The sequence below is a fragment of the Anolis carolinensis genome, chromosome 2 (assembly GCF_035594765.1).
Source record: "Anolis carolinensis isolate JA03-04 chromosome 2, rAnoCar3.1.pri, whole genome shotgun sequence".
NCBI lineage: Eukaryota > Metazoa > Chordata > Lepidosauria > Squamata > Dactyloidae > Anolis > Anolis carolinensis.
Window position 1 is genome coordinate 313,494,726 of NC_085842.1, and position 25,750 is coordinate 313,520,475.

Here is a 25,750-nt window from a genome sequence, read left to right on the forward strand (position 1 = left end):
TGCAGTGACCCTATCATGGGCCTTTTTGGGGCTGAGAGTGTGTGACATGTCCAAGGTCATAGTAAGTTTACATGGCCAAGCCGGGAATCATACCCAGGTCTCCAGAGTAGTCCAATATTCAAACCACTTTACTTCATTTGCTCTCTACTATCTGACTTACTTCTGGGTAAAACATTTACTGACTAGCATTAAAAAGACATGTGAAAAAAGAATGTTGTTCTACCAGCTGTAGGTTATGTTTCAGAGGAAGGAACTAGTAGAATCATCTCTTGGTATTCCTTGCCTAAGAAAACCCTACAAAATTCATGGGGTTGCCATAAATTGACAGATGACTTTAAGGCAGGTACACAAATACATATAAGCGCGAATGATAGGCGATCAATTTATGTTGAAGCCTCAGTGACATAGATGGGATTCGCTTGTCAAGTGCAAATTTTCTTTTTTGATTGATTGGATGTGGCCATGAAATATTTGGTTAAAGTGTGGGAAAATGTAGGCGGAGACAAAGAGCTTTTGTAAAATGTCTTGTGCAATCAAAATTTGTGTTTTTTTGGGTGCTTCATCTGGGATTCCAACTAGTCATGACTTTCCTAGGCCGCTTCATTCCATTCTTCCTGTATCAATCCTCCAACAGCCAGCCTTCCGTGGCCATTTAACCTCAGAATCATTGAGTTGGAAGGGGTTTTGTGGGACATCTAATCTAGCCTTTTGCTCTATGCAGGATCTCTCCAGCTAAAGCATCCCCAGCAGAAAGCTCCCCAGTCTCTTTTCGAAGACATCCAAATAAGAAGACCCCACCACCACTTTTGGCAATTGGTTCCATTGCCAAATAGAGTTTACTCTCAAGAAGTTCCTTTAATGTTCAATGGTGAACTACACTCTTGCAACTTAAATTGAAAGGAATCGCAAATAATAAAATCAGAACCAAAAATAACAGATTAGAGAACTGCGCCACTGACTGAGAGGTCATGAGTTCGAAGCCCAGGTCGGGTTAAGACCCTAACCATTAAATAGCCCAGCTGCTGTTTACCTAAGCAGCCTGAAAGACAGTTGCATCTGTCAACTAGGAAATTTAGGTATGCTTTATGCGGGGATGCTAATTTAACTAATTTACAACATAAAACTGCCAGAAGAATGCAGAAAGGAATGAGGAAGTACAGTACTCGGTGTCACTAGTGGACGGTGAAGCAACAGCTCCCCCTGTGGCCGGAATCGAGCATACCTTCATGAGCTGTTAAATTGCCTCTTTGTGTGTCTATACTGTATGTTGTTTGTCTGATGGCATTGTCTGCCCTGAGTCCCCATCGGGGTGAGAAGGGAAGAATATAAATACTGTAAATAAATAAATAAATAAATAAATAAATAAATAAATCTAAGAAAATGAATTTCAACAGGGAATTTTAAGGGACTTCACTTAGGCAGAAAAAAAATGAAATGTACAGATAAGGGATGGGTGACAACTGGCTTGAAAATAGTAGATGTGAAAGGATCTTAGAGTCTTAGTAGACCACAAGCTAAACATGAGTCAACAGTGTGATGCAGCAGCTAAAAAACCCAATATGATTCTAGGCAATAAGGGTTGAGTGTCTAGATCAAGGGAAGTCATAGTCCCGGTCTCTTCTGCTTTGGTCAGATATCACCTGAAATACTGTGTACAATTCTGGGAACTACAATTCAGGAAAGATATTGACTCTACGTTGGAACGTGCCTAGAGAAGGGGACCGATATTATCAAAGGTCCATATGAAGAGCATCTTAGGGAGCTGAGTATGTTTAGCCTGGAGTAGAGAAGGTTAAGAAGAGACGTTATAGCTGTGTTTATATTCTTGAAGTGATGTTACATTGAAAGGGGAGCAAGCATTTTTTATGCCTCTGTAGAACAATAGATTCAAAGTACAGGAAATTGAGATTTCAGGAAAAAAACTTCTTGATGATAAGAGATGTTTGGCATTGGAATATGCTGCCTTGGACTGTGGAGTAGTTTCTTTCTCGGGAAGCTTTTAAGCAGAGGCTGGATGTCCATCTGTTTAGAGAGCTTGGTTTGTACATTGCTGCATGGCAGGATGAAATTGGTCTGCTTCAGTTCTATGATTTCTGACTTCCCTTAGCTTTCTTCATTTCAGCAGTGTAAATAAGGGCAGGAGCATGCTGACTGAGGAATGTTGAAACGTTGTGTGAAAAAATTCTTTTCCAAATAATGGTTCAGATCTACATTATCTGCCATAGGAAACTTGATGCTATCACAAGCCCTCAGCTCTTGTGAAATGAAATAGGAAAAATCTTGGAAATACCTATTTCTGAAGGTTGGAAACTCATATTTGAATGTTTCTTTGTATGATTACTCTCTAAACTCAGAAAGCAAATGGTTCAAGGAACAGACCGGGTTAGTAACTTTCCCCTTGTGCAGTTTTCTGTTTATAGCACACTATGTGTTACGTAGGTCTAAATAAGGAAATGAGAAAATTGACTGAAAAAAATCAGGAGGTCCTGAGTTTTGTTTGCTTTTGCAATCCTCGCTAGCAGAACCAATAAATCAAATCACATTTAAGCCTTATTAATAATAACAAATCTCTGGAGTGTTGTCATTATTGGTTGATGAATACAAGCAATAAAACAGTCCCTTTAAATTGAGAACAAGCCTAGCGGATAAGAAATTGGAAGACGTACAATACAGTAAATGCCTTCTTAAAAGTAATTGCAGATGGTTTCATTGGGGTTTTACTGCCAAAAAACTAGATTCAGAGATGCGACTTGAGATCCTTAATTTGAGTAGACATGCAAAATATAACATTAAGAATTGCTGAAGTCCCTGTGTCAACTTTGCTCAAAAGTATTATTTTTCTTAAGAAGGTTTATATTCTCCCTTTCCTCCAGTAAACTCAGGAAAGATCTCTATCTCTTCAGTTTATCCTCAAGAACCCCCTTTGAAGTAGGACAGACTGGGAGTGTATCTACATTGTAGAATTAATGCAGTTTGATGCCACTTAAACTGCAGCGACTCAATGTTATGGAATCCTGGGATTTGTAGCTTGATGAGACATCATCACTCTTGAGCAGGGGAGGCTAAAAGCCTTGTAAAACTACAACTTTCATTATTCTACAGCAGTGGTTCCCAACCTGTGGTCTGCGGACCATCAGTGGTCCTCAAGAACTAAAATATGGTCCTCGGCCTCACTGTTACTACACCGTTGCAACGAGAGCCTCTTATAGTACCAAGGCAATGGGGATGTCAGGAGGGGAGAGGCTGATTACTCATGAAAGGTGTGACAACAAGCCTCCTGACTGCTGCTTCTCCTCTTCCTCCCTCCCACTGAGCGGAGCCATTCCATGTGGCGCCTGGAAGTGGGGGCGCCTTGGGGTCTTCGTTTTTAGGCCTGTCCCTGGGGTTATTTGGGTGCTGATTCAGAAAATTGCATTGAATAGCCTGTTTCCCCTAAAAGAAGACATCCCCAGAAAATAAGACCTAGTAGAGGTTTTGCTGAATTGCTAACTATAAGGCCTCACCCGAAAGTAAGACCTAGCAAAGTTTTTGTTTGGAAGCATGCCCAACGAACAGAACACCAGAGCAGATCGGTAAATGTACGTACCATAGAGTGGTGTACATGGAAATAATGGTAGTAACAAGAAATTCTTGATAGGATTCACAGTTTGGCTGGTTATGCTGGTTTGTGATGACAACTACTGTACAGTATATAATAAATTTTCATTTTTTTTGGTTCAACAGTAAATGTGAATTCTTCTTCATGGAAAAATAAGACATCCCCTGAAAATAAGACCTAGAGCATTTTGGGGGTAAAAATTAATATAAGACTGTTTTATTTTCGGGGAAACACAGTAGACTACATCAGCTCTAGATTATTAAATGTGGTTTTCCGTGGGCGAGCAGATGGCGACTACTGGATGGCATATGTTCTGTATCAGAAACTAGAGCTGATGTGTTCTATCCAATGCAATTTTCTGAATCAGCAACCCAAATAACTAAACCAAATCTAAAGTTGACCAAAAGCTAATTCGTAACCCTTTTGGTAATAATGTTGGGGAGTGGTCCCTGGTCAAAGTGGTCCCTGGTCAAGTGGGATCTGGTCAAAAAATAATTGGGAACCACTGTTCTACAGCATTATTAAAGGGTTGTCAAAAGGCACTAATTCTACAGAATAGATGCACTCTTGGTTGGAAACCTCATACTGCTTTGAAGGTTCAAATCAGTACTTTATGTTGGACCCCAGGGTGCATCTATATTATAGAATTAATGCTTTATCTCTAGGTGTCTGATGATGCCTGTTGTCCAGTCTGTCTTGCTGTAATGCATTGGGCCAACTTTAAAAAGATTTCAGAAATGGCTCCAAAAGGGAGGCTCGGGAATTCTGATCGTATTAACACCTGTGTTTTATTCATGACACTCTCACTCATAGCTCAATTTCTAGGGGTGCATCTACATTGTAGAATTAATGCAGTTTGACATCTCTTTAAATGCCATAGCTCAATGCTGTGGAATCAGGGGGGTTGTAGTTGAATCTTCTCTGCCACAGAGACCTAATACCTTGCTAAACTACAATGAGCTGTGGCGCAGGCTGGTTAGCAGCCAGCTGCAATAAATCACTTTGACCAAGAGGTCATGAGTTCGAGGCCAGCCCGTGTTGGGGTGAGCACCCGACAATTAATAAAATAAAATATAGCCCCTGCTCGATGCTGACCTAAGCAACCAAAAGATAGTTGCATCTATCAAGTAGGAAATTTAGGTACCACTTATACGTGGGGAGGCTAATTTACGACACCATAAAAAATCACCCAGCTGCCGTTGGAATAAGGAAGTTGCTGTCGCAGTGGATGATGAAGCAGCTCCTCCCCTGTGGCCGGAATCAAGCATACCCTCAGGAAGCTGGAAGCTGAAGAAGGTTTAAATTGCCTCTGTGTCTGTCTCTGTTCTGTGTTATATGGCATTGAATATTTGCCTTATATGTGTACAATGTGATCCACTCTGAGTCCCCTTCAGGGTGAGAAGGGCGGAATATAAATACTGTAAATAATAAATAACTCTTACAATCCTACAGCTTTCAGGTGTGGCAATTAATTCGGTGTCAACCTGTATTAACTCGACAGTGTAAATGCCACCCTTCAAAATGGAGCGGAGAAGTGAGTGTCCATGATAAAATGCAGGTGTTGATATGATCAAAATTTCCTAGCCTGAGTATATCCAGTATTTCTATTTTGGACCCATTTTTGAGTCCTTTTTGAAGGCAGCTCCATGTGCAGCGCATTACAGCAGGCCAGACGGGTGGCTGGAGCGCATGCATAATCAGACCCCTAGAGATAAAGCATTAAACCTCGAATTCTCATGGCGCTGCTTGAAACATCGCTTTCTGTTCTGTCATCGCAGCTGTTCAGAAAGCTCTTTCCGCCGATAAATGCAGGCTCAGAAGGCTTCTCCTCCTACATGGAACATTTTTAAAAGTGGTCTGGACTCTTTCAACGATGCTGGGGCCATTTAAACTGGAGGAGGCCACACTTACTGGGCTGGTCTTCTTCAGCGTTCGCCCGCAGCTGATGGACCCGTTCTGGGTTGTTTGTCATGCGCCACATATTTAATTGCTTCCTTTTAAATAGCTGTAATTTAGGCGATTATGAAATCCAATGTCTCCAGATGTGAGCAGAGGCAGCTAATGGGAACAGAGCACAAAAGAGGCCGTGCTTGAAAATAATAATAATAATAATAATGGTGCGCTATAAATGGATATCAGCCCCTGTTCTTGACACTGCCATTCTCATAGTGTATGTTTTTTTTTCAAAATAATTCTACATCTATATCCTGTTCTTTCTCCAATGAGCGGATGGTGGCATATATGGATCTCAGAGCTTTGGAAGCTTATTTTTCTGGATTACAATTCCCATAACTCCCCTGAAATCAAGGCCATTGACCTTATGATTGGCCGTTTTTTTAAGCGACTTGAGAATATACTGCAAGTTGCTTCTGGTGTGAGAGAATTGGCTGTCTACAGAGATATTGATCAGGGGATGCCCAGATGTGATAGCTGGGAGGCTTCTCTCATGTTCCCACAAGCTAGAGCTGACAGACGGGAGCTCACCCTGTCTCGCAGATTCGAATTGGCAACCACCAGGTCAGCAACCCAACCTTCAGGTCAGCAGTTCAGCCGGTACGAAGGCTTAACCCACTGCGCCACTGCAGCAACCACCATTGGCCATAATGATAGCGGAATACTGTTAGATGTGGTGGTGGACACAACTTTAAATCAGAATTTGCCAACGTTAACTTTTATACACTACAATTCCTCTACCATTGGACATAATGACAGGAGAATACAAGGAATTGTAGTCCAAAAAGATAACTTTGCCAAACTCTGATCTAAAGTAGTGTCCATCACCACATGTAACAGCCTTAGGTTTCATTGATTATTTATTTCTTTAATTGTTCATCCCAAATCTGTTGTCCATCAGTTTTATTCAGATCTACTGACTGTTATGTGATTTCCGCATCTGCAAGAACCGCAGGTTCAGGGGACAGCATGTTTAGCTTCCCAGAAGGCCGAATGAGACAGAGATGGGTTGAAGGCAAAATAAAGATATTTATTCTCAATGACCAGAGAAGATGTCAGTGGAGAAAGCACTCCAAAGAATGGACATACATACCAGCTGTTAGGAATTGTGGAAGTTTAAGTCCAAAACACCTGGAGGGCCGAAGTTTGCCCATATCTGATATATACTCATGTACAGATTGAGGGCAGGTTTCAGAGCCATATTTATGGATGTTGTTATGTATAAGTCAAGGGTCATTTTGTGGAAAGGGAAAGCACCAATGTCCCTTCAGATGGTTGACCACGGACACCATTTCTCTACCTAAAAAAAGGCCAGACGCGGCATCCTGGCAGGGAAGATAGAGGGGGTTGGTGCTTTTTTCAGGTTCTCCTGGGACATATTTAGTTCTTGCCTTTTGCTACTTTACCCAGAGAAGGGGACGGTTCATTTATTTAATAAAACCTAAGGTGCAGGACTCAGACCTTTTTGATGTTTTTGCCTAAACCTTTATTTTATTTTATTTATTTATTTATTTGACTTGTATACCGCTAGTCCCAATTTGGCTCGGAGCGGTTTACAGAAATAGATAAAAACAATACAATTAGCTTTAGATAACAATAAGAACAGACATAGCCCCAAGTTTTCACCCATTGAAAGCTTGTCGGAAGAGAAAGGTTTTGCAGGCTTTCCGAAAGGCAAGTAGGTCTCGGGTGGTTCGAGTTTCAACTGGCAAGACATTCCATAAATAAGGGGCTACAATCGAGAAGGCTCTCTGCCTATTAGAAGACAAATGATAAGTCTGTATGTTAGGGACTTCAAGCAAATTTTGGTCTTTAGACCGAAGTAATCTCTGGGGTTGGTAGGGGGAGAAGCGGGTCCTCAGGTACGCCGGCCCCATACCATGTAAGGCCTTAAAAGTTAGTACCAGTATCTTGAAAGTAATCCGATACTCAATCGGAAGCCAGTTGTAGAATTGGGGTGATATGCCACCTCGCCGGCACCCCGGCGAGAAGACGAGCCGCCACATTTTGCACCAGCTTCAGTTTCCGGATCACTGACAAAGAAAGGCCAATGTAGAGGGCATTACAGTAGTCAAGCCTCGAGATAACAGTCACCTGGATCACCGTAGCCAGATCGTTCCTAGATAGGTAGGGAGCCAGTCGCCTAGCCTGACGTAAGTGGAAAAACACAGATCTGCTCACCGCAGAGACCTGGGCCTCCATTGTGAGCAGGGGGTCCAGTAAGACACCAGTAAGACACTTTCTAGACTTATACATGAGGTTTCAGTAAAAGATTTAAAAATAGCACTCCACTTACACACACATTACAACTCTAAAACAGATATTCAAAAACCTGCCAGTAGGAAGAAAGCAGGGAAGGGGCCAGGCGGATCTCTCATGGGAGGGGGTTGCAGTCTGGTAGCAAGCCATTGAGATGTCTCTCTCCCAAGCCCTCACCAAACGTGCCTTTGAAAACGATGGGGTTGAGATGTTGATGATTGTGGTACACTATGATACTACAGGCCTCTTCTACTACCACATGATCCACATTATCTGATTTGGATCTGGATTTTATATGGCAATCTAGAAGGGGCCTCAGAAGCAGGAATCTGAATAGTCTGTAGCTTCCCATGTGAATGGGAAGCTGTTAGAGCAGTGATGGCCAACCTATGACACTGGTGTCAGCAGTGACACACCTAGCCATTTCTGCTGACACGCTGCCGCATGCAGATTGTTTGGATGACTAATGTCTTTTGTGGCCAAATGTGGTGTGATTTGGTCCAGTGGTTTTGTTGTTTACTCCATGGGAATTATGCATATTACACACACACACACACACACACACATAATCATTCTATTATTATTCTATTATTATTGTAGTATATTATTATTATTACTATTATATTATTATATTATTATTCATTATTCATGACTACATTGAAACTACAATAGAGAGAAATCAGCGTGGAAATTGCAAGAGGTACCATAGATTGTTGTACATGGAAATAATGGTAGTAAATAGTTTTTGATTTATTAAATACAGTTATATATTACAATTATATATTTTTGTTATTTAAACTATATATATTGTGAAATTATGGGTTTTTTTCTCGAAGTGACACACCACCCAAGTCATGCTAGGTTTTTTGGTGAATTTTGACACACCAAGTGCAAAAGGTTGCCCATCATTTTGTTAGAGGAACCCTCTTTTTGAAGGCCATCATAGTCTGAATCTACACTGCCATATAGTCCAGTTCAAAGCACATAATCTGGAATCAGATACTGGGTTATATGGCAGTGTAAATGGGCCATAATTTCATTGGATAGCCTGAAATTCTACTCTAATGAAGTATTATTTGAGCAATAAATCCACGCTTGGTGAAAATATCACGAGTAATATCAATCTTGAAATTGCTGTATGTTGTCAAATTAGCTGAGGCTGCATTTTCACTGTTGAATTAATGCAGTTTGACATCACTTGAACTGCCATGACTCAAGGGTATGGGATTCTGGGGTTTGTAGTTTGGTGAGATACCAGTGTTCTTAAAGAACTTGTGAAACCTCAACTCACAGGATTCTATAGCACTGAGAATGGGCAAGGAAGATTCAATATCTAGCTGTTGAAAATCAGAGAAGAATTCATTTTTTTCCGAAGAGGTGACAGAAGTCTTTTGCAATGTGATTGACAGAAATGAACCATCATCTTTCATGCAAAAGGCTTTGTATCTACTATTCAAGAAAGACCCCAATTGTGGGTATGTTTTATCAGAGGTGGGATCAATTTCTGAGCATAAGCAAATAGCCTGAATTGTACATGTTGGCTACATCCATTTTTCTACATCGGTTCAGCATATTCAAAAGTAAAGTTTCCTGATTGAATGCCAAGCCCACCCCCTTTCTACTTTTTCTCATTTTTAATGCCAATTGCATTACATAATGCAGTCCCCTTTGTGGACCTTCACAAAACAGACAGGGTGGGAAGGGATCACACGCACTTGAACAGTGATGTAAAAGAACGGCAGGAATTTGCAAGCTCTTGCAGTTCAATTGTTCCCTGTGAGGTACCATTTGACTCTGAAAGTATCCCCGTACCCAAATCCCGGGTATAATTATTAGTACCTCTACTAATCTGCAGCCTTGTGAACAGCGGGGAAGTTTTCTTCTGACTCACTGGATATTGTTTGCCTTTCTTTCTCCCCGGTCCCTGCTTTGGTTTGATGAAGAAAATATCCGCAAATTGTCCGATGATTTCACTCTCCCACCAAGGCTGTGTGCATTAATTGTTTATTCCCCAATCTGTAGCCCACGTTTTTCATCTACAAAGCTCTCACACTGGTTTGGAGCCGTTCACACAAAACTGAAAACTTGACTTGAACCCAACAACAGTACCATTCGGTGGATAAGCCTTTCCTCAGGACCTCATAAGGGACATCTACGAGGGTTGAATGAAAAGTAATGCCTCCACCTTCATAACTCCTCAACAGATGGCAGTCCTGGTATGCGGCAGGTACTGGCTTGTTCAGTAGACTCTCCTCTACAGTTCCATTTGGCAGGAAGCCTTAGCATTGAACAGTTGTGTTGTTAAAGTGCAAAGTATGGAACCCTGCGCAGACAGTCGGTCAATGCGACTTAAGCAAGGTGCAGTCATTGAATTCTTGACAGCAGAAGGTGTCACCCCAAAGGAGATTCATGAGAGAATGCAAGCTGTTTATGGTGATTGTGTTGATGTGAGTCCTGTTCATCGTTGGGTAAGTTTAAAGATGTTGAGGTGGGAACATCTGACTAGTGTGACAAACAAAGAGTAGGATGTCCTGTGAGAGCAACCACCGAGTTTCACAAGCATAAAGGTTGACAGATTGATTCAGGACGATCGTCATATCACTTAGAGAGACATTTCAAGCATAATTGGCATTTCACAAGAACGTGTGGGTCACATTATTGCTTTGCTTGGCTGTTGGAAGATCTGTGCACGATGGGTCCTGTGAGACGCTGGTTGCGGAAACAAAGTGTCGACTTCTTCCGTGTCAGCTTCAGAAAACTTGTTCATCGTTGGCAGAAAGGTATCCAGTTGTCTGGTGATTATGTGAAAAGTGAATAGTGGTAGTTAAAGAGCACATTCTAAGGATTATTTCTGCATTTGATTTATTAAAATATTCCCATCCAAACCGAAGTAATGAAGGTGGAGGCATTACTTTTCATTCAACCCTCATGCATCATTGAATGAATATAGTTTGCCACCACTGTAATTGCTATGGCTTAATGCTATGGCACATTCGGGTGGCGCAATGAGTTAAACCCTTCTGCCGGCTGAACTGCTGACCTGATGGTCGGCGGTTCGAATCCATGAGATGGGGTGTGCTCCCATCTGTCAGCTCCAGCTTCCCATGCGGGGACAGGAGAGATGCCTTCCACAGGTTGGTAACGCATCCGGGTATCCCTTGGGCAGCGTCCTTGCAGACAGCACCAGAAGTGACTTGCAGTTTCTCAAGTCGCTCCTGACACAATAAAAAATGGCAGTAGTAGTTTTACAAGTGCTTTAGCTTTCCCTGACATAGAGGGCAGGTGCCTCACTAAACTACAGCTCCCAGATTCTCATAGCATTGAGCCATAGCAGTTCAAGTGGTGCCAAACTGCATTAGTTCAATGATGACAGTGTAGATGCATCCCTAGACAGGAAAGCTAAGCAACAAAGATGCAGAAAACGTGTTAAAAATGGCACAAGGAGCTCAATTCATCTTTCTTAGGCTGGATCTACACTGCCATATAATCCAGTTTCAGAAAGTACATTAACTGCTTCGAACTGGATTATATGAGTCCACACTGCCATATAATCCAGTTCAATGCAGTTAATCTGCATTCGGAAACTGGATTATATGGCAGTGTAGGTGGAGGCTTAGAATCTGAGTTTGGTAAAACAGAGAAAATTGTTTTGTCACCTCTAACCCTTTTTATAATATAATCCAGACTATCAAGATATAGAATCCACATTATCTGCTTTGAACTGGATTGTCTGAGTCTAGACTGCCAGATAATCCAATTCAAAGCATAAAATCTGGGTTTTATATAGCATTGTAGAAGGGACCATAGTGCCAAGCAGATATAAAAAAGAACTGGATTTTAGTGACATGAGATACACAGACAAAAATTTACCTGCTACATAGCTTTTGGAAAATAAAGACAGGAGAATAAATATATGGGTACCTTGTCTTACATTCTTTATTCTCCATTTTGAAAAAATCCATTCCATAATTGCTTACAGATTTAAGAAATAAATGGAGGGAAATGGAGGATTTTTCTGAATTTTTCAGGTTCTTCACATGGTGAGTTACAAAACAGAGCACGATCTCTGTGAAATGAAGTTGTAATAAATGCCACAGTGGCAGGTGTTCACGATACATTTCCTAACCATGCCCCCAAGCAGAGTCCAAAAATACAGGCAGCGAGAGCAGAATTTCAAAGTTTAAGGATTAAGGATTTAGGACATGGTTCCTCTTGGATATAAGGTGGTTGAGGGGCATCTGTAGGAATGGTATAGCCAACCTGTCAGTTCCTTCTGGGATTTAATAACTGAAGAGATTTTTTTTCTGCTTCAAAGGATTCCAAGTTATTTTTTTTGAAAGTGATAACAATGTTTTTATATAGAGAGAAATTGTCAGATTTTGTATTGGCCATAGAAAATGGTCAAGGAATGGAAAATGGAGAGGCTAAGGGTCTCAAACCCTTCAGCCTCTCCATGCAGAAAATGAACATATGGAATTTAGTGCAAACTGAGGGAGGATTTTCAGGATGCCTTCTCAAGACAGCTGTCAGGCATTGTCAGAACATTGGCTGTAGCTGCAAAACTGTCCCGTGTCAAAGGCAGATGATGAATAGCAAATGCACACCGAACACTGCAGGCACAGAGCGGATTTATAAAGCACGCCGGCCGTCAGCATTGAAGGGAGAATTTTGACGAGAGTAATTTGGGGAAGGATTTTGTTTGAGCCCTAATTCACTAAACTAGGCCATGATGTTGTTCTGTTCCTTGGATTTTAAGGAAGGGGAGGGGATGCTTTCTACTGTGACAATGTGCCTCCTTGTCATCCTCACCTGTGATAAATACATGCCTTTTTCTTTTGATGGTGAAAATCAAAGGGTCTTTATTTCTGAATGTGGCTGCAGAGCCTTAGGACACGCAGGGACGTATCTTGCCGGTTCCCCTTGAGCAACCTTGAGCTCTCTCTTGCTTCTGTCGGATCAATTCCACTCAGTGCTCGCCTCGTTCTGCTACAGAGACCTCTGTTGACAATTGTGATCCATTTTCCCCATCAGTTGTTGCATACAGCTTGCTGTTCTGAAAATGACCAGACTGGCACAGTGGGGGTACGGCCGCTTTGTGCTGGCACAGTCCTCAAGTGCCATTCTGCCAGGGATGATGAAAGGGTCAGCAGCATTAGGTAAGCAATATGTTTAGGGAAAAAAAAACACTTTTCCTGTGGACAATCATCTTGTTTTATATGGAGATAGAATCACCAGTGTGGTGTAGTAGTTTGGATGTGAGATTGAAACCAGGGTTCAAATCCCTGCTTGGCGCCCATAAATTTTGGATTCAAATGCATTTGATGCTGGAAAATATTATTGAGGTTAGATTTATGATTAGAGCTGTATTCTCTGGGAATGCTGGATGACGATTTTGAAAGACAGTCTATGATAACTGCAGCAAGAATTGTCTAATGCAGGGATCCCCAAACTAAGGCCCGGGGGCCACATGTGGCCCATCGAAGCAATTTATCCAGCCCCTGTGGTGGCAGTGGCTCCCTCCTCCTCCACCGATAAAAGGTGCGTGCGGTGCGAGGCTAGTACCTTTCCCACCTCCTCCCTCACCTGGTGCGCGCCTTCCAAAGCTTTGCTTATTTATAATGGTATTTTAATTATTATTTAATTAATACTTAATTATTAAGGGGTGCTTTGGTGCACATAGGCAGAAGAGGGTTGGACTAAATGGCCCAAGGGGTCTCTTCCAATTCACTTTGTTATTATTATTATTATTGACACAAAAACACAGTATAACACAGCAAACGAAATATATATATGCTGGATTTCGTATTATAAACACTTCCCCAGCGTTTAGGACTGTGTGATGTATGATTCTGCTGCTGCTGCTGATTATTAACAACATTGAGGCTGGGTGGCCATCTGTCAGGGGTGCTTTGCTAGTGCTTTTCATGCACAAAGGCAGAAGGGGTTGGACTAAATGGCTCGAGGGGTCTCTTCCAACCCTCTTTATTATTTTTATTATGATTATGATTAACATTGAGGCTGTATTTGTTCCCATTTTGTTTGTTTGATTGTTTGTTTTTACTTCAAAATAAGATCTGTACAGTGTGCATAGGAATTTGTTCATAGTTTTTTTTTTTCAACTATAGTCCGGCCCTCCAACGGTCTGAGGGACCATGAACTGGCCCCCTGTTTAAAAAGTTTGGAGACCCCTGGTCTAATGCTTGGAGATTAAAGGAACAATTTATCCTAGCACAAGAAAAATGGCTTTTGAGAACATGCTGCAAGTTGCTTCTAGTGTGAGAGAATTGGCCATCTACAGAGGCATTGCCCAGGGGATGCCCAGATGTGTTACCATCCAGCTGGGAGACTTCTCTCATGTCCCCGCAAGCTAGAGCTCACAGACAGGAGCTCACCCCATCTCACAGATTCGAACCCCCAATCTTCAGGTCAGGACTCCAACCAGCACAAGAGTTTAAGCCATTGCACCACCGCAGTTCCTGTTCCCAGTTATCTGAATGCCACTAAATCACCTGGCTTCTGGTCCCAGCATATATGGAGTTGTGTTGGAGGTATCCTTTACAGGATTTACTAGATCCTTCAGCATAACTCTGTAGAAACTTCCAGTGGAGACATATCATTGAATCATCTGGATGACCTAGCAAATTATGGGTTTAAATGCAATGAAATGCATTACATGAGTCGATACTGACCATATAATGTAGTGTGCATGAGCCATAGTTCAGATGGACGAATTGACTATGCTGATTTAGAAGAAATCTTTGACTAACTTCAGGAAATACTTCTTCATTGCCTTTTCACATCAATGAAGAAGGCATTTGTCAACGGTAGGGCTCATGAATGAGTAGACACAGTTACCAAAAGTAGAAGTGTGACTATATAGTATCATTCAAAGTGAGTGAACTAACAAAGAATAATAACCATCATAGAGAGAGTGGGGATTTTGCAGATCTGGGGATCTTTTTGTTTGTATTTTATTTTGTGTGTGTGTATGTTTGTTTGTTTTTTGCATTTCTGTTTCATTATTCTTAATAGTAGCTTAGTTGGGTTGTTGTGAGTTTTCCGGGCTGTTGCTTAGTTGTAGTCTTGTACTGGATAATATGTTTTATATATCTAAAAACCATCCTTTGTGTGTTTTATTTTGTTTCTTTTCGTGAATTAAAAATTATCCCCACATGGCCATTGAAACCCACTGGTTGACCTTGGGCAAGCCACACTCTCTCAGCCTCAGAGGAAGACAATGGCAAGCCCTCTCTGAACCTTTTTTCCTAAGAAAACCCCATGGTAGGTTTGCTTTAGCACCACTGTAAGTCAGAAATGACTCGAAGGTACCCAACGACAATGCAGCAGCAGATACAGCAAAGATGGACACAGCACAACCCTACAGATATTATTGGATAGCCGTTCCCAGATCCTTAGTCAACTTGGCCAGTGGTGAGGAATGCTGTGAGTTGGAGTCCAACAACATCAAAAGGCTGAGCTAAAATAAAATTAGACTCTTGCATTTGCAAGGGAAATGTTCCCAGCCAGACCACAGTTACTGGAATGCCACTGAAACACCTGGCTTTTGGTCCCAACATATATGGAGTGTATTGAAGGTATACTTTCTAGGGTTTACTAGGTTGTGCAACATAACTCTATAGAAACTTCCAGGGGAGAATTATTTTTGAATCACCTGGAAGGCCTAGAAAATTATTAGAAAGACCATTTCCCCTTAAACAAATAAGCTAAACCACAAATATGAGTTTTGCAGTTATTGGGGGTCTTTCAGTATTGGATTAGGATTGTGTTCAAAGCCTTTTTCCCTCTTGAAGCTCCCTGTAGATGATGATGGGACCAGTCACTTATTTTTCAGTTTGCACTACAACATGGGTTTTTGTGAGGATACAAACATGGTAGGCACCATTATTCCAACTTGAGCTCTTTGGAGGAAAGACTCCAAACAAATCTCCAAAATATGGACTTTGCTGCCACATTGTACAGTGAGAGCTAGCAGTTTGGAAGGATTGGATTCCTTCAAGGATGTTAATACCATCAGATGGCTGTATATCTCTACAGTCCCAGACACATCTTGCTGGGAGACACCAGGCGGAATGTTTGTTGTTACCTGCCCTAAAGTGGAAGTTGACTTATTATAATGACCTTATGAATAAAGGGCTTCAAGTTCATCATAGGAACAATCCTGCCCAGGTGTGGCGTAGTCAGGACCACTGTTTCCCTAATTTGAGTCTATCCCATTTGTAATGTGGTCTTCCTTTTTTCACTACTGCCTTCTACCTTAACAAGTAGTATTGTCTTTTCTAGTGAGGCCTTTCTTCTAATGATATGCCCAAAATATGACAGTATCAGTCTAGTCATCTTGACTTCTAGGGTTCAGGCATCTTTTGCCATGCTACCTGTACAACATTTCTCTAGCACATCTCAAATAAGCTGAATTTCTTCCTATTTACTTTCTCCACTGTCCATATTTCACAACCATTCATAGAAATGGAAAATACATGGGTCATCCTAACTTTAGTATCAAGTGATATATCTTGATGCTTTGAGATCTTCTCTAGGTTCTTCACCAGTTCCCATCCAAGTTGTAGTCTTCTCCTGATTTATTGATTTCCCTCTCCATTCTGATTCATGATTGAGTCAAGATTTGCCAAAGCTTTAACGATTTCAATATCCATGGGCTATGTTATGTAGATCATCCCTGGTCATTATTTTCGTTTTCTTAACCTCTCGTGATGTGAACAGTTAATAATAATAATAATAATAATAATAATAATAATAATAATAATAATAATCTTTTTTTATATTCCGCTCTATTTATCCTAGGGGACTCAGAGCAGATTACAAGGTACATATATGGCAAACATTCATTGCCATAATACAATTGACAAAGACAGACAGTAACATAAACAGAGGCAAGTCTTCCCTCTTTTTTTTCATTTCTGGCATCTGGAGGCTGTGCTCGACTCAGCCACGGGGAGGTGCTGTTGTTCCATTCTTCCATGCCGAGGAGCTTGCCATCCATGCAAACCTTCCGCTGGCATGTTTTTTCAAGGACGCATTTTACCTCCCCACCAAAGCATTACCTATTTATCTACTCACATTACTGTTTTCAAACTGCTAAGTAGGCAGAAGCTAGGCTGACAGTGGGAGCTCACCCTGCCCGAGGCTTGAACTGCCAAAATTCCAGTCGGCAAGATCTTCTATGGGTGGCGGCTTTAATCCGCTGTGCTATCCGCAGCCCTATTTTTTGGATGCCATTGGTTTATTGGAGGCCTTTGGTTTAATCCAACATGTTTCTTTGTGCAATATAAATATAGCAGGGTAAAGGTAAAGGTTTTCCCTTGACATAAAGTTTAGTTGTGTCTGACTCTGAGGGTTGATGCTCATCTCCATTTCTAAACCGAAGAGCTGGCATTGTCCCTAGACACCTCCAAGGTCATGTGGCCAGCATGACTGCATGGAGTGCTGTTACCCTCCCACTGGAGTGGTACCTATTGATCTACTCACATTTGCATGTTTTTGAACTGCTAAGTTGGCAGAAGCTGAGGCTAACAGCGGGAGCTCACCCCACTCCCTGGATTCGAACCGCCAACCTTTCAGTCAGCAAGATCAACAGCTTAGTGATTTAACTCACAATGTCACCAGGGGCTCCAAATTTAACAAACAAATGAACAAATCTGTATATCAATCTATGCATGCATGGATACGCCAATGTATTCATAATAATATATATTTATTCATTTTTCAGTAGCCTAGTAATAGCAATCCTCTTGGCATTGTTACAAAAAAAGAGAACAATTTAAAATCAATTGAAAAGTGAAAATTAAATCTTGTCATGTAAATTAACCATAAAACCCAGCCAAATGACTGTGAGACATAGATCAAGAGGTTATAATGTTGGCAGAATAAATGATGTGGACCCAGAGCTGCAAGAATGAAAATATCACAGAATTATGGCTCGAAGCCCATAGTTGTGCAAATATTTCCAGCAAAGGTCTACAGAAACCATTTCAGATAAGAGACGGCCAGAGCTTCGGACTGTCATTTTTTAAAAAATTACAGTTCCCCAAATCCTATAGCCTGAATAATAATAATAATAATAATAATAATAATAATAATAATAATAATAATTATAATTATTATTATTATTATTTTATTTTTCTACCCTGCCTCCATCTCCCCGGAGGGACTCGGGGCGACTTACAAATACAAAACGAACATACAATAACATCAAGTACCAAAAAATGTGCAAATGAAAATTAAAAGGCATAAAATAAAGTCACAACCATTAATAGAACACAAGTTAAAACACAGCAATGAAATCATAAAATGAACTGGGCAAAAGAAGAGAAGCCTTCCTATCTGGGAGATATTGGGACTTGTAATCCAAAAAGCTTTAGATTGGAAAAAATGAAAGTCTGCAAAAGAGAAATTGCAAAACCTCAAATGTCCTCATTGATGTTAATGACTGTTAATGTCCTTGATCTGGTTGCGGCTGAAATTATTTCCAAATGAGGGACCAAAAAAGAATGGGAGTACATGAAAGAATGGAGTGTCGTTTTCTCGTTCTGTAATCCCTCTTGACCCGGCCTTCTCTTTGGGATCTTTGTGTGCTGTGTTCAGGGAATCACATTTAACAGATGTCCGACCCACACAAAACCTCGCATCTTGGATCCAGACCAAAGCAGGATCAGAGAGAAAACTTTGGGAAACGAAAAAATATGAAGAAAGGCTTAACATGCTTGACCTTCAGATAGCCCTGAGTGCGGGGATCCAATTAAGCATTGCAAATGTTACGGGAGAGTTCAAGCTAAGATGTGGTGACAAGGAAGCCAGTGATGTATTATATAATAGAGTCCGAGCCCCAAGGCGGGGACTGAATTCGATGTCGGACGAAATGCTGCCTTGGGCTGGAGGAGTCCATTTCCAAGTTGATTCTCTTCCAAAATGTTCTCTGGATAATCATTCAGGAAATTCTGGGGGCATGTAGATTGTAGAAGTAATGCACTTTGACACCACTTCAATTGCCATGGCTCAATGTTGTGGAATGATTGGGTGTGTAGTTTGGTGAGGCACCAGAACCTGGAAAAATTGTAGCGGGTTGATGATGATAAATGTATTTATTTACTTACAGTATTTATATTCCTCCCTTCTCACCCCAAAGGGGACTCAGGGCGGATCACATGGCAAACATTCAATGCCACATGAACATAGAGACAAAGACAAAGACGCAGAGGCAATTTAACCTTCTCCAGCTTCCAGCTTCCTGAGGGTATGCTCGATTCCGGCCACAGAGGGCACAGCTGCTTCATTATCCACTGTGACGCTGAGTCCTTGGATACTTCCTCCTTCCAAACGCTGCTGGATGATTTTTATGGTGGTGTAAATTAGTTAAATTAGCCTCCCCACATAAGTGGAACCTAAATCTCCTACTTGATAGATGCAACTATCTTTCGGGTTGCTTAGGTCAACAATGAGCAGGGCTATTTTTTATTTTAATGGTTGGGTGCTCACTCCGATATGGGCTGGCCTCAAACTCATGACCTCTTGGTCATAGTGATTTATTGCAGCTGGCTACTGACCAGCCTGCGCCACAGCCCAGCTCCCAGAAGTTACTACGTGTGCCCGTGATTCAGAGTCACCCGCAGAACAATAGCATGCCACTCAGGTCTGCAGAACAAAAATACAGGAAATTTACTGATTCCAAGAGATCAAAAAACAATAGTATTTTTTACAATTGTCTCAATCATCATTTACAGAAGTCTACAGTCATAAATAGTCCTTTCTCAGTCCACAAATCTGCTTCAGAGATTTGGTTCTTCTCCCTTTTTCCTCAGCAGCAAACAGCCCTCAAAATAGCAAGACCTCTCACCAGCAGTACTCAGTCAGCTACTGAAAAACTTGCCCAAATTTGTTCTGCAGCAGCAGAACAGAAACAGTTTCAAATCAATGTGTTGTCGAAAGCTTTCATGGCCAGGATCACAGGGTTGTTGTGTATTTTCTGGGCTGTATGGCCATGTTCCAGAAGTATTCTCTCCTGACGTTTCACCCACATCTATGGCAGGCAGCCTCTGAGGATGCCTGCCACAGATGTGGGCGAAACGTCAGGAGTGAATACTTCTGGAACATGGCCATACAGCTCAGAAAACACACAACAACCCAGTTTCAAATAAATCCCCAGGTCTTTGCAGACTTAGCCAATTGGCTTCATGCACTTTGTTCTCCAGTTAACACACACACACAGCAGAGTGCCTTTGCAAACCATGACAAAAATTATCGTTTCCATGATGAAGCCATTGCAGCAGAACTCTTGGGCAGAGAAAGGCTAACGATTTCTCCTCCAATTCCATCAAATTCAGTCATTGCAGTTAATATGATGCCAAACTCCACGCATGAGCAAACTTGGTCCCTCCAGGTGTTTTGGACTTCAACTCCCACAATTCCTAACAGCCGATAGGCTGTTAGGAATTGTGGGAGTTGAAGTCCAAAACACCTGGAGGGACCAAGTTTGCTCATACCTGGTATATGCTTAAATATTCCATATTCAAAATCCTCGGGACTAAAAGTGTTCTGCATTTGGGTTTTTTTAATATGTATTTAAATCTAGTTTTCATATTGAAGAAAGGAGGGTGTGTGTGCGCTACCCAAACCTTTAAGAATAAGATGGTTCTATTCATTCTCCCTGCTTTTGTTGGAAAATATACCCTGTCATTGACTGCCTGTGAGTGATGCTGAAACGAAACTGAGCCGATGAACAATGTGAAATATCAACTGCCTCGTTTTCTCACTAGTAGGCTGCAGTTTAGCTGGCAGAATGGAGAGGAAATGGCCAATTGGACCAGCAGCAGCCTCAATTTCACGGATGGCGGAGCTCTGAGGAATGGCGGTGACACGGGCACCAGGTACAGACACAGATGGCGTTAATGCTGGAAACGTCCCACACTGCAGATTTATGACGTTACGATCCCACTTTAACTGCCATGGCAATGGCTCCTAATGGTGCTCCTCTATTCTGCTTTGGTCAGACCTCACCTGGAACACTGTGTCCAATTCTGGGCACCATAAATCCAGAGAGATATTGACAGACTGGAAGGTGTCCAGAGGAGGGTGACTAAAATGATCAAAGGTCTGGAGACCATGAATCCCTATGAGGAGCGTCCTAAAGAGCTGAGTCTGTTTCGCCTGCAGAAAAGAAGGTTGAGAGAACATGAAAGCCATGTATAATATTTGGAAGGATGTCATAAAGGAGCGGGCTTGTTTTCTGCTGCCCTGGAAATTAGGACTCAAAGCAATGATTTCAAAGGAGATTCCACTTGAACATTAGAAAGACTGTAAGAGCGGTTCAGCAGTGGATCTCTCTGCCTCAGAGTTTGGTGGAAATTCCTTTCTTGGAGGCTTTTAAACAGATGCTGGATGGCCATCTGTCAGGAATACTTTGATTGTGCTTTTCCTTCATGGCATTGGTTTGAACTAGATGGCCCATGTGGTCTCTTCCAACTCTATTATTGTATGATTCTGTGTGTCCTAGTCCTTATATCACATGGTTCTTATATCACATGGCTGATGATTCTAAATGCTCCTTTTTAAGCTCCAATGTGGTGTCATGGTTTGAGCATTGCACTACATCTCAAGAGACCAGAGATTGATTCTCCCCATGGCTATGGGTGACCTTGGGTGAGTCACACACTCTCAACCCCATAGGGTCATCTTAGGGTTGCCATATGTCAAAGGCAACTTGAAGGCACACAACAATAAACTCCAGATCCTAAGATTCTAAAGGTTGGAATTAAGGCAGTTAAAGTGCTATCACAGCACTCAGTTTGTGTAGTGTGGAAGGGCCTAAAAGTTGTTTCATACTTTTTTTTGGAAACTTTATTTTGCTTTGGACTTTTTTTCATGTCAGGAGCGACTTGAGAAACTGCAGGTTGCTTCTGGCTTGAGAGAATTGGCCATCTGCAAGGATGCTGCCCAGGGAACACCCAAATGTTTTGATGTTTTACCACCCTTGTGGGAGGCTTCTCTCATGTCCCTGCATGGGGAGCTGAAGCTGACAGAAGGAGCTCATCCGCGCTCTCCCCGGGTTGGATTCGAACTGGCAACCTTCAGGTCAGCAACCCAACCTTCAAGTTAGCAGTACTGCAGGTACAAGGGTTTAACCCATTGCGCCATGTATTGGACTACAACTCCCAGAATCTCCCTTGGAGAGCCAGAAAATGAAATTTTCCCAATTTGACAGATAGGTAATAATAATAATAATAAACTTTATTTATACCCCGCCACCATCTCCCCGTGGGGACTCGGGGCGGCTCACAATGTTATAAAAGTAACAGCACAAATACATTAACAATATACACAGTTTAAAACACAAGAAGATGATAAAACAGAAGTTAAAACAAAGGTTTATACAACAGTAATAATATCAAACAACCACCAATGCAATTCAGTCAACTTCAAAGCTTCAGTGTCAGTGACACAGTGGAATCAGCTTCAGGTTTTAGTCCAATCTTTTAAAAAGCTGAGCACTATCCCTAAATTACTTTGGATAGTCCTTTTAATGTCCAGACTTAGGCTTGGGATCTTGTCTACACTGTAAGATCAATGCAGTTTGACACCACTTTAACTGCCATGGCTCAATACTATGGACCTTGTAGGTCTTTAGCTATTCCTGCCAAAAAATGTGAGTGCCCTCACCAAACTACAACCATCAGGATTCCACAGCATTGAGCCATCAATGTTAAAGTTGGGTCGAACTGCATTAATCCTACAGTGTGGATACATCCAAGAGTGGATTCAGTCTACTGATATGGAAGTCATTAACTGCTAATGCTTTTCATAAGGAGTAAAATATGTCAGCATGCAAAGGTTGGACAGATCCCTATCCCTGTCTCAAAATGTCCTTCCAGTCCTGGTTGATATCACTGGACTAGAAAGACCAAAGTCCTGGTGAACCTCAATCTTTTTCCAACTTGGTATGTTCTCTGGAGCCTGCCTAGATTTTAACCAGATTTCAGCAATTTTGAGTGGTTGTGTCCTGTTTTGTCTTTCAAGAACAGCCTTAAAACACTGTGGTAAGTAAATGAAAACTGTTTTACTTCAGCAAAACATAAAGTACAACACACTCAGTGGAATAATGCAAGAGGAAGCAAGGAAGTCATAGGGCAAACATAGTTCTTAGTCTCTGATAAACTCCCAAATCAATTAGCAGTCTTACTTCAGACAAAGAAACAGGCATAAATCCAGATGCACACTCAAAGCAGGCACAAGGGGAGCAAAGGCATTAGAGTCAGTTTGTTACCAGCAAGAGCTGGCTGCACCTGCTTCTGCTTTATAGCCCTGACTCCCCTCACAGCTGCTAGGGCAGTTCCTAATTACTCAGCTGCATTTCTGGCAGCTAATCTAGATGAATGACGTCTCTACTCTGTTTCCTTTTGCCTCTCCTGAAATGAGGGTACTTGCAAAGTCTCCTCCTCAGATTCCAACTCACCCTCAGATTCATGAACACTTTCCTGCTCCTCTTCCTCTTCTGAAGAAGAGGAATCCCTAACAAGTTGGTAGCAATCCAGTTTTTGTTTGGTGATGGATGCTATTTAGAAAACTTCACAAATCATTGCAGAGTCAAGACAGGAAGCATCTCTACCTGGACTCCTTCAGGAGGATGCCGTGTGATGAGGTGTCAATATCATGAAGTTCGTTTAGAGTGAGGAAATTCAGTTTCTTTGCCAAGACAGTTATTTCATCCTTTTCACCAAGAAAAGCTATATAACGTGCCTTGCATCGGCAATTAATAGTTGGCGGGACGTTGGGTCAGCTCTCTTTCTTCCAGCAGACAAAGACCTTTTTATGTCGGCGGGCCGTTGGCTCCTAATTCATGTGGCAGATGAGGCTTCTAATGGGGCGCACTGTGCTTTTATCTGTTAAAAAAACAGGTTTTGAATGTGTTTTCAGCTGTGCTAACTTTGTGCTTTTAACATAATTATTAGTTTTTCAATATTTTTTTTAGCTGCAACTTCTTTTAATGTAAATCACATTGCATAGGTGAAAAAGCTGGGATGTAAATAAAATAAAGCAAAATAAAATACTTCATTTTCAGTATACAAAATAGTAATTATATGAATTATATGTACAGTAGAGTCTCACTTATCCAACATTTGCTTATCCAACGTTCTGGATTATCCAACGCAGTCTGCCTTTTATTAGTCAACATTTTTGTAGTCAATGTTTTCAATACATTGTGATGTTTTGGTGCTAAATTCGTAAATACAGTAATTACTACATAGCATTCCTGCGTATTGAACTATTATTATTATTATTATTATTATTATTATTATTATTATTATTATTATTATTATTATTAACTACATTTATTTCCCGCTCTTCTCACCCCAAAGGGGACTCAGAGCGGATTACAAATAAAATGTACATACAATATATTATTATTATAGCACAATGTAAGCATTAAATTACTATATTGTACTATATCATTATATGGTAATTTTATTAGTAATATTACATTTAATATATAATATATAATTAATATTATATTATATTATTAGTATAATATTGTATTACATTATAATATTATTATCCATATTATATGTACAGGAGAGTCTCGCTTATCCAAGCTTCTGGATTATCCAAGCCATTTTTGTAGTCAATGTTTTCAATATATCATGATATTTTGGTGCTAAATTCGTAAATACAGTAATTACAACATAACATTACTGCATATTGAACTACTTTTTCTGTCAAATTTGTTGTATAACATGATGTTTTGGTGCTTAATTTGTAAAATCATAACCTAATTTGATCTTTAATAGGCTTTTCCTTAATCCCTCCTTATTATCCAAGATATTCGCTTATCCAAGCTTCTGCTGGACCGTTTAGCTTGGATAAGTGAGACTCTACTGTATATACAATATACATATATTGATAATTACTTTTTTTGTCAAATTTGTAGTAAAACATGATGTTTGGGTGTTTAATTTGTAAAATCATAATCTAATTTGATGTTTAATAGGCTTTTCCTAGATCCCTCCTTATTATCCAAGATATTCGCTTATCCAACATTCTGTCGGCCCGTTTATGTTGAATAAGTGAGACTCTATTGTATATTCTTCATAACCATTTTATCAGGCAGCTCTTATCACCAAATAGGGTGGCTTGGATGAAACTATATATCTATACACATACTTACTTAGACATAAAATATTTCATTCAAGTATTTCAAAATGGTTAAGCAGAGCCAACAATGATATGCATATGTACTATCTATGAATTCATGTTAGTGGATGCTTTAGAAAACCTGAAATATCTCTCTTCAAATGAATCTGCAGGGGGCATTTCCATACCATACCATTGTAGCAGTAGGAGTCCACTTTAATTGCCATGGCTGTGTCCTGTGGAGGAATGGGATCTGTAGTTTGGAGAGGCACTAGATCTTTCTGGCAGAAAATTCCAAGTTGTTGTTGTTGTTGTTTTGTGCCTTCAAGTTGTTTCATGCACATTGTGACCCTAAAGCGAACCTATCATGGAGTTTTCTGGGGCTGAGACTGTGTGAGCCTTCTGTTCCAGTTTTAAAACATGGCTTTTTAAACAGGCCTTTGATCTTACGTAGATTTTTAGGGTTAGTGCAAGGACTTACTGTTGGCGTCATATTGGCACTGGACTGTGTCAATTGGAAACAACTTGTTTTTATCTGCATCTATGACTGCATATTATGAATTTTAATGCTTTATATTGTAATTATGTATGTGTGTGATTGTAATTTTATGGGTTTTATTGTTTTAGATTTATGTATTGTCTATATGCGGCACTTTGCTATATTTTGTTAGTTACCCCAAGTCCCTTCGGGGAGATGGTGGCAGGGTAGAAATGAAATTTATTATTACTGTATTATTAATATTATTATTATTATTATTATTATTATTATTACTACTACTATTA

General features: G+C 40.7%; 1 protein-coding gene across 3 annotated transcripts in view; it reads left to right on the forward strand.

Annotated features, from left to right (window-relative positions):
- The window catches only part of st8sia5 (ST8 alpha-N-acetyl-neuraminide alpha-2,8-sialyltransferase 5), a 67,831-nt gene that overhangs the window by 8,444 nt on the left and 33,637 nt on the right, over positions 1-25,750 (forward strand). Inside the window, exon 2 of one of the 3 annotated variants that reach the window (XM_008103518.2) lies at positions 20,599-20,709. The exons of 1 other annotated variant lie outside the window; for it this stretch is intronic. In XM_008103518.2, the coding sequence (XP_008101725.1) occupies positions 20,599-20,709 (111 nt within the window). The remainder of the gene's footprint in view (positions 1-20,598; positions 20,710-25,750) is intronic. One more of the 3 variants, XM_008103520.2, reaches the window with a different exon arrangement.